Here is a 10,357-nt window from a genome sequence, read left to right on the forward strand (position 1 = left end):
CAAAATTTAAAATGTACCACGTATATTTAAAAACATTTAAACATAGTTCCTATATTTGGAGAAACTTTCGCATTGTAATAACTTCAAGATTTCTGGCAACCAGTTCTAATAAAGTAAAGTAGATATTTACAAACAGGTTTAATACAAATTAAATTTATGGTGTGTTTGTTTACTATGAACAGGGATTCTCTGTTCATGGCAAGGAAATATGACACAGGTTAAAGATCACATTTTAACTGTTAGCCTAGTTTGAAAATGGCTTGACTGTTAATAGTCATTGAGAAAATTATCTGCTAATATTTAATGAGCGAGGTTAGTTAATTATTTACTTTGACTGTTGTCCTATGTAACAGTAGCCTAATATCTCATAAATTGCCCCCCCCCCCGAAATATTTTTGTATGGCACCGACTAACAGAGTTTTAAGCGAAGCTATTGGCCAATAGATATTAATATACTGTCAGTGTCGGTCACATTTTTTTATGTCTGAAATGTCAAAACTATCGTTTCTGTAGGGTGGCAATTGGCTAGTAGATCGTATTGTCGTTTCGTATCCCTGCCAGTATGGGAACTTGTGCCACTTTTACAGTGTATACATTTTGACCATGCAGGCCCACTGTTTCTGGCAAATAAACCATCGATTGATTGATTGATTGTCAGATCTCGCAACGATGCAAATAAGCAGAACAACAATCTCAAGCAAACAGGTAGCGTAGGCTACACCTCCAAAGGCAGCAGTGGCCGAGTGGTTAGCGCGTTGGGCTCGCAGTCGAGAGCCTACATTTTCGACTCCAACCACTCGCACTTGCTGTTGTTTCTCTGGGCAAGAAACTTTACGATAATTGCCTCTACCCAGTGATCGATTTCGAGTAATGGGTAGTACCAAATTTAAGTCATGCGTAGAGTAGACCAGTGCTCTTCAACCTTTTTTGGTTTGGTGAACCCTTAAAGTTGTTGTGACGAGCTCATGCACCCTGTTTACTTAAAAGGTAAACTGAGGTAAAAGCGATATAAAAAATCATTATTTAATGACTGTTTTGTTGTTGCACATTATTAACTAACAACTCAAACCGAGGTATGATATCTTTTTCAATTGCTCCCCTCATCAATGGATCGATGTGTGTGATTGAATTTCTCTTTCGAGATTTGATTTCACACAAACAAGAAAAGCCGCTTTCGCATAAATACGTTGTTGGCATTTGAATAAGTACGGAAATTGCCCTTTCTGCTATGCTTTTGTATTCTGGCACATTTAACAGGTGCACCCAAAAGTCAGTGTATGGTGTCTCTTTAAATAATACTTTCATACCAAAATCGGATTGGAGATCAATCAAATCTTCAATTTCTGTAGTAGGCCCGTCATAAATGAAAGGTTGTAATATCCATGAACTGGCATTAAGTGTGGCATTCTGTTCAGCATTGAAATATTTCTCAAAGTTTTCTTGCAACAAATTAAGATGGGCATGAATAAGTGGCAACAGTTGCTCTTGACAATTGCTTCCATGTTCTTCCATGAAGTCGTGGAAAAGCGGAAAATCAGAGAAATTGTATGATGCAACTCGGTTCTGCCACAGTGGTAGTCTCTTCTTTATAACATTGACTTTGGACATGCTTCAAAAATATCCCCTTTCTACCCCTGCAAATTCAGATTAAGTTTATTGAGGTGTTCAAAAATGGAAGCCATATACGCAACTTTTGCCAACCAAAAATTGTCACGAAATTTGCTAGCTTGTTGGTTATGTTCCTCTGTTAAAAAAACTCCCAATTCTTCTCTAAGCAGAAAGATACGGCTAAGAACTTTGCCTCTGGAGAGCCACCGTACCTCCGTATGCAAGAGAAATTTTGTGAATGACGCGTCCATTTGTGCACACAACTTAGTGAACATCCTGCGTTTTTTTGCGCGGCTTCGAATATAGTTAACAATACCAACAACTTCCTGAATTACCTCTGCAAAAGTGGTACCGGCATCATTTTCGCCAATATTTTTTTCTTCACCTCCTCTTTTCATTTTCTTTGCGACAAGAGCTTCACGATGTAAGATGCAATGAACACCAACGCATTCAGGAGAAAGTTCTTTTATTTTTGTTACTTTTATCCTCTTTTCATTTTCTTTGCGACAAGAGCTTCACGATGTAAGATGCAATGAACACCAACGCATTCAGAGAAAGTTCTTTGCAAATCAGTGGTAACTGATTTACATTTTTCCCAACTAAGTCCTTTCTTCTTCATATAATCATTCAATTTCTCAAAAATAGAATTGGCGGTTGCATTCACTCCCAACGGTTTACAGAATAAGTAATGCTCTGTAATTGTTTTATGTGAAATATCAGCAAATCTACAAAACACAATGAGTTGAGCTTCTGAAGATATATCAGTTGTTTCGTCTAACTGGATGGCAAACGAAGGCGCTTCCTTCAACTTTTGTATCAACTGATCCTCCAAGTTTGTTGATATACTTTGACATCGGCGATAAACTGTGGTATCAGACAGAGAAATTTTTGAAACTCTATCAACTGCTTCTTTACCACCATGAATCAAATCTGCTGCTACTTTAAGACATGGTAATACTACTGATTCTAGCTCTGTATAAGGACGTTTGCTTTTAAGAACAACATGAGCCATCTTGAACGAAGCTAACACAATGTCTTTACTCTGTTTGCCTATCATTTGCAATTCAAAGGATCTTTGTTGCTTACGAATTGATGATAACTGTGACTCAAAAAACTCCTTGGACTTGTACTGGTGTTCAGGATGTTGTTTTTGAAGATGCAGCTCGAGTTTAGAAGGAACAAGATTGCAGTTGGCATACTTGACTGCACAAAACAGACAACTAGCCGATAGATACTGATTGTGTTTATCATCTGTTGAAAGATGGAAACCGTACTTCACATAATCCTCATTCCATCTTTTTCGTTTTAGCGTGGACACTGTTTGACTTTTGCGTTTCACATTTCTCCCGCCTTTGCAGGAATAGACGTCAGAGGAGTTTCAGTTTCCGTTGCACAACTTTGGCTATCTTCATGCCTTGCACTGCCTTCGTTTTGCTGAAAGACACTACCCTCGCTCGTTGATACAGAAGTTGAAGTTTTCGTAAAATATTTGAATAGAGACATCACAGACAAAATAGTTAAGTAAATAATAATATTATACCTAAAAAACAAAAATCAAATTAGACATCAACATTTAAAAAAATACAGAGGATTGTAGTAGCATTGCGGTCTATAAATACACAGTCAATATAGTCCTTCAGTTGCTGCAAAATGACTTGAAACCTACATCTTTTTTCTAATATCCTGAAAGTCAAATATTAGGCTAATGGTTCATTTTTGCTCACAGAAAGTTTTTGTAAAAAGTATCTGTTTAGTGTGACAAGTTTGTGATGCACCCGTGTATACCTTTTCGTACTGGTGCACCCCATGCATATTTTGGTGCACCCTAGGGTGCACCATGCACACCGGTTGAAGAGCACTGGAGTAGACAACCGGAAACAGACATTGCCGTTGGCTGCAGCGTGGGTCAGGTGTATGTCGGAAGGCGTACACCGATGCATAGCGCTCAAGTCCGCTTTCCCGCAATGCAGGATAAACATAATAAAACAAAACAAAAAAACAAAAAACTAATATGAACATTGTTTGAAAACTTTACTTTTAATGTTGTAGGCCTAATTGTTTGTATGTAATTTAACGTGGAAAGTAAACGCTCACACATATTTTGGCCATTCTTCAAAATAATGTTTCATAAATAATGTTTTAATTTTTATTGCCTTTAACCGCACTGCAGTATATTACTTTGTAAATATTATTTTGTATGTTATTCGCTCTGAGGATGCGCATTGTCATGGTGCGCGAAACGTCAGTGAAGCAATAAGTTAACCTGTTTGTAGTTGCTTTTACTTTCACTTTCATCAGATGAACGTTGCAAATAGTGCTATAAACGATAATTGTCCTAATAAACACCTAAACTTTTCAGTATTCTGAACTAAGTCGGCAGTTTTCAACCATTTTAAGTCAATGGCACATTTTTATTTATACTGAGGGTATAACTAGGGCATCGTAACTTCCTCTTCCCATTAATTAAGATTTAAGCCAGATCTACAGAACGGTAAATAAAATAGTTGGATGTGCGAAATGTGCGTTCTGTATGTTTTAATGGCAACCAACAATTTAAGTCGAAATGCTTATAAAGTGTAAGCTGATATTTTTCAATTGAAGGAGTAATCTTCGTAGAAGAAGCATGGCAAAGTTTATATGCTTACGACCTGTTTGTGCTTATTCAAGCGTGCAAGCGGTATGTGATGCACTTTTTTTAGGAAAAGGAAAGGATACCCTCAAATGACTCAACCAACTGCAATTGAGATCTGTGGCATAATTAAGACATGCTAACGTTTGACCAACCAAACTTTTTCTGATTAAAATATAAGACATCCGTCAATATACAATTAACGCCTGTCCAGCGCCTAGTTTGCTTTACACATCTTCTTGCTTAATGAGGCAGCAATTCAGAGTTCAGACACATGCGTGGTTGCACTGTCAAAAGTGCCTAAGTTGCATGCAGCAATAAACGCTTTGCTAACTTTGAACAGTGATATCAGCGTCTGAAACAGAACTAACCTACCTCCATATAATGAGCGGAGTATGTCAGCATAGGTCTTTATTAAGCTAATTAAAAAAATAAGTAGACTAAAGTTTCGTTAATTTTGAAACGATTGTTACTGCCAGTGATAGGCTAGCTCAGTTGGTTAGACCGTGGCTTCGTGAACAAAGAAGCTTCAAGATCAAGCGGCGATGGTTCGACTCTTGAGGTGTGCAACTGCTCTCCAATTCAGCGGTAGCAACTGTAGCAATTCACTGTAGCAACTGCTGTAGTTCACTGTAATTCACTGTAGCAACTGCTCTCCATTCAGCGGCACCTAATGGATGGAATAACTCCCCGGCAACTACACTTCGACAATCGGAAAACATCACTCTGTCAATCTCGGTAACTGGACCCTGCGTCAAAAGCCTGTACCAGTATGTGAAACTACCAGGAATAAACCTTTCAAGGCTTTGTCGGTCAGAGGATAAAGACTCACTAACAAACCAAACCGAAGTGGCAGCGTTATTTTTTCAACATTTGGCTTGATTCTGACTCTTAGAAAAAAGGTACCGTACCGTAACTTATTCTTTAATAATAGCCTACATTTTACAGTATTACAGCATTACTGTTGTCATGCCATGTCCACCAAAGGACGTCAGAACAGTGTAGTAGGCCTACATCCGTATACTGCATTGGGCGGTAATCCATTATAGCATGACAGGCTATGTACTTGTACTTCAATTTAAAGTCGCCTTTATTAGCCTCTAATATTAGAGCGGCATTAAGTGATTTACTTAAAAGAGTTCACAGGTTTCCGGTGAATCATCAGGAGTGTCCGTGACACTGGAAAGTTTGTGAAACACTCAGTAGCGGATTTACTGTAGAAACAATTTTGGAGAGGGCACCAGAGGTTAAAAAAAAACTCGACAACTAGAAGGCAACAAAAAAGTCGAAATCTGGCCGAAAAGTAAATCAGTTTAGAAGGGAGTCTGGCTTGAGCTCTCCAAAACATTTTCACAAATTTAATCCTGCCTTAAAGAGTTTTTGTTGATTTTTTGGCCCATTGATAGTTTCTTGATCAAGACACACACCTTGTAGCCTACTTGACCAATTCATTGCAGCTCAAACTTTACGTTTTAAACTCTTGAAGCAAACTCAAGCAATTTAGATCTTAGCTGATTGAGTGAGCGGTTTACTTTGGATTAGTGCATTATTATTAGTTCTTCCTGAGGGGCACATAAAAAATTTCTATTCCCTATATTCCCTGCTGAAGGCATGCATTGCCAATGCCGCTGTAGGTTAGTTAGTAGCCTACAGTAGCCTAAAGTCAGATTAAGCGAGTAAGAAAATATTCTAAATTGTAAAAAATTTACATTTTTCTCTATTTTGAAAATTCACCACCACCAAATGCTACTCCCTGAATCCGCTTGTGGAAACACAAACTAAACCAAACAATAACTCTACTGCACAATTGCATACAACTCATGTGGAAATGTATTCTACACTTTCAGATGGCTGAAACAAAAGTACAAGTAGCTTTAGATAATCTCAAAAATACAGTTGAAAGTGATTCGTATGAAGAAGCTCAAAAAACTTACGAAAACTGGAGTGATACATATGATACTGACTTGAATATTTTAGGAAGCCAAACTCATGTCCAAACTGGTTTGATGGCTTTGAACTATCTGAAGGAAGGTGATGTTGTTCTCGATATAGGGGCAGGTTAGTGATGTTTAAGACAAACATGTAGAGGAAAATGGAGTTAGTTGGACAAGCAACAAAACTTCATAAAACAAATTGAAACATTGGGCACCACTAAAAGACGGAAATGTGGAAGATTTCCCAGCGTAAATTAGCACATTATTCGCAGAAGTAAAAAATTAAAACCGATGTAGAAAAAGCCGAAATCCAATCTTTACGTTTAGGCTACATTTTACAGCATATAGCATGCAGTCGGATTAAGTAGCAACATGCAATTCAAGATGATTTATCAAGGCAAAAAGAATCAATTAGAAAATACAAAGAAGAAAAATTTGGTTTTTGCTGTGGTAGAAATAAAATCCTGGTTCTGCCCGTGATTCACAACCATAGGAAAGTATAGCCTAAATGAATCTATGAAGCCATAAAACAATGTTTAATTTTTTTAAACATGACTTCGTTGTTGTGTTGTACATTTATACCATATAGCCTAGACGCCAAGACCGGATTTCCGCCTTTTCTATATCGGCATTTATTCGTTTCTTCTGCGCACAATGCGTTATTGTACAATCGAAAATTTTCCGCATTTCCGCCTTGCAGTGTTACCCACAATCATTAAAATAATAATTTGATTAAAATACGCAAAGCATGAAAAACAAGCGCAAGTATAGGCAATAACCGTTTGTTTTACCATGGAATGTTACATTTGATGTGTAGTAAGACTATCAAAAAGCTAAGGTAATAATAAATGATTAAAAAAAATTTCGTGTAACATTCGTCCTATTTATAAAACGGTTAATAGTCAAATATTTCCAGCTAAAGTCGCCCACTCCCTTTGCTCTATGTCTAATGTTAAAAACTCAGTTGTTTGGGTGATATCTGACATAGGCCTACATTACATTGATATGTTAACAAAGCATTTATAGACCAGAGCAGGGGAGCACCTGAATTTGAAATGTACACACAAAACTGCAATTAAAAATCATATTTCTCTTGTACAGCATGTAACTAATAGCATTGTTTCGATCGGTCAACTCGAAACCTGAAAGGGAATTGGAAAAGCTGTCGAGCTAGGCGAAATGTCGGGTTAATTATAGGCCACGGATTTTATATCACGAGCTAAATTTATATATTTCTTTGTTGAATTTTATATCTAGGTACTGGCCGTGTAGAAGAAATTTTACGAAAACATCATTTTAATGGAGTCATTGATGCCTTGGATGCAAACTTGGAAATGCTGTTTGTGGGGGAGAAGAAACAACTCAAATACAGGTCGTCTAAAATGTTATTCGCTTAAAGTTCCAAATCTAGGAGGACATCTAGATAATTCCATCAAAGTAATACGGTCATTAGGATTTAATATATCGTTTGTGGTAGCCTACTTAATACTATTAAAGTAGGCTGCTATTTAAGCCTACTGTTAAAGTAGGCTGTTGCAATTGCAATGGATAATTGTGTTATACAGTTGGCTATTTAGATTTAAACACTATAGGCTACCGTATTTAGTTTTCTTAGGTCTCTCCTCAACCCCTTTGCTCTTCGCAGACCCACTCTATCGTTTGCGTCAATGGCGTTTATCAAACCAAGGCAGTTGATCTTGCTGTCCTCGTTTGTATGAAGTTTTTTTTTGCTGTCAACATTTTTACTTACAGCCACATTTGGTATGTCTGTAGTCTCGTTCCTTAGTTATATTCCAGTTTTAATATTCTTGATTCTCAACAGTACAACAATGTCTTTCAAATCAAGATTCTTAATTCTTTTTCATATTTTTTTCTTCTATAGATAGCCTATAGATTTTTCAACTTGAGGTCACAGTAACGGAAGCAGCATTATTCAAGCCTGCTGAACGCTGTTAAAAAGGTGAACATATAAGCTACTTTAAGAATAAACAACTTTAAGTTACGTTTTTAGAAACATTATTCGTCATTATGTTGATGAAAATGGGACACTTCCTTTGAGAGACAGAATGTATGACGTGGTTATCAGCAGCGGCGCATTCCTTCCGAACCATATTCCTGTCACAGCTCTGAAGGTAAACCCTATTTTTAAGTCAAGCTATTGCGCTTGCAATAATAAGCTGTATGCAGCACTAGTTGCAGACTATTGCATCGGAACTATACTTTCTCTAACCTTTTATAATAATTAGCCTTTCAACAATCGTCCTTTGTCAAATGCTCAGTACAAGATTTCGTAGTGTCCAGTTCATGCCGGTAGCCTGTTCATTTTCTACCAATAAATCGAATCTAAACTTAATTTAGTTAATAAATTATGATTATAGACTATTCGAATTGCTACGAATTACTATTCGAATTGACTACAACATTACGTAAATTTTTTAAGCTTCAACAAGTTAGATGAATCAAGTAGTATCGTTTTGTGTTTATCTATCTCGTTACCGGTAGCATGTTGGAATTGAAACTAGAAAAGTAATAAACTATAATAATAAACCGTATCTTCACTTTCATCTATCGTTATTTCAGGGAATCATTAATGCAGTGAAAAGAAATGGTATTTTGATCATTACTATGCGTCGCGACAGTATTGAAGAATACAAGGCTCAATTTGATCAAGTTGTGGAAGAGCTTGAAAAAAGTGGAAAAATCATATTACTTGAAGCAAAAGAATTTTCACACTATACAGATTCCGCGAAAAAGCTTGTGTCAGTCTGTCAGTTTATGAAAGTATTGTAGACCGGAGTCACTTTCACAGCGTTACTCAATTGGCCTAAGCGACCCAAAAATTGAATTTGATAAAAGTTAAATTGTATTTTTGCAATTTGATTTGAACGTGTATTCTAATAATAAATATCAGTGGTGCATTTCTGAAATGATTCCTGGTACAATAGCTGCTATGTGGATCAGTGGGTGTTGAGCTATAGATTGCGCTTTTTTCAGAGACAGTGAAGGACGTGCAAAAGTGGATAAAAAAAAGTTTTTTTCAAATAGCCTATTTTGTGACGAAATGTTTACTCACTGTTTGATGGTCTATAATATACTCTATAGCCTACTCGTATAGCATGATGAATTGCCTACTTTCGAAAACATAGGCTTCCTCTGGCAGGATCATTTAGTTTTCTCCTTGTAATTTGAGATTTGATACGAGCGTGACAGCCGTTGTTGCTCAACTTCGCCAATGAGCTGTCAGCTTGCATGATGAATACGCAGCCTGTAAGTAGTTTGACTTCTGGGTGTGTGCTTGAGCAATGAATGCACCTCACAGACAGTCCATTCAGCAGCACCTAGTGAATTGAATTCAGGAAAGTTTCAGGAATCTAATTAAATGTTGTGAGCTATTTTACGGTGATAATGATAACAAACGGCTTCTAATTCCTACGCCGAATTGAGAATTCTCGCGGTCCTTTATTCTTACGCCTGCGCAATTCCCTTTTGTGCTTGGCCGTTTTGCACAGGCCTACTTGTAGGCTAATTCCAAAGGCTTTGAACCACTGACGCAGGCCAGGTCACAACGGTCATTGAGAAAGCGAAATTCATCATCATTTCGATGTTTTAAGTTGTCTGTAGATTGTTTCGTCCACTTCTTTTTTTTGTATGAGTCGTTATAGGATTAGATTTCATCAAGGTCAGATGTCTGGGCATTTTTTGAACAGCCACTAGGTGCGATTAATAGAGTCAGTTAAAACTGGGTAAACCATTACACATTACCATAAAATTAAGAAGATTTTTTTTTAATTTCTCGTTTTCGAAACCCACACTTTTTTCCTCACAGTTTATGCTTCTGTCTTCTTCCTTGTCAATTCTATGGTCAAGTTCTAGTGTTTACTTTGCAACTCAAGCTACGTATCAAAATTGCCCCTGAAAAAAGAAACGAAGCGATGCTTATGAAATAACATAATTAAAATACGTAGTAGCCTACTTCAATGGCATGTCTAAATGTATACTATTAAACTCCACGTGATTACACATTATGACGTCAGACACGGCCGCTGTGAAATTTTTCCACTGTGGGCCTACTCAAGGCAATGAAAACCTCGTTTTTGAGGTTGATTCTGTTGTTTCTGCAGCAAGCTAGTTATAAGTTTTTGTAGAAAGCCTACTTTTCGATGCAATAAAGTAGCCTAATAATATT

The 10,357-nt window shown here is 37.0% G+C and overlaps 2 protein-coding genes across 2 annotated transcripts; one reads left to right on the forward strand and one right to left on the reverse strand.

The window, feature by feature from the left end:
- Positions 1 to 2,089: 2,089 nt before the first annotated feature.
- Positions 2,090 to 2,620, reverse strand: LOC145766038 (zinc finger BED domain-containing protein 5-like). Its single transcript, XM_082577689.1, has one exon. It carries the CDS (start codon positions 2,618 to 2,620, stop codon positions 2,090 to 2,092), a length of 531 nt encoding a protein of 176 aa, XP_082433815.1.
- Positions 2,621 to 6,084: 3,464 nt separating this feature from the next.
- On the forward strand, positions 6,085 to 9,089 carry LOC145766039 (malonyl-[acyl-carrier protein] O-methyltransferase-like). Its single transcript, XM_082577691.1, has 4 exons — positions 6,085 to 6,295; positions 7,429 to 7,543; positions 8,183 to 8,303; positions 8,752 to 9,089. The coding sequence occupies exons 1-4, from the start codon at positions 6,085 to 6,087 to the stop codon at positions 8,959 to 8,961; spliced, it is 657 nt and encodes a 218-aa protein (XP_082433817.1). The 3' UTR covers positions 8,962 to 9,089.
- The last annotated feature ends 1,268 nt before the right edge of the window (positions 9,090 to 10,357 follow it).

The sequence above is a fragment of the Aplidium turbinatum genome, chromosome 3 (assembly GCF_918807975.1).
Source record: "Aplidium turbinatum chromosome 3, kaAplTurb1.1, whole genome shotgun sequence".
In the NCBI taxonomy this organism is placed as follows: Eukaryota; Metazoa; Chordata; class Ascidiacea; order Aplousobranchia; family Polyclinidae; genus Aplidium; species Aplidium turbinatum.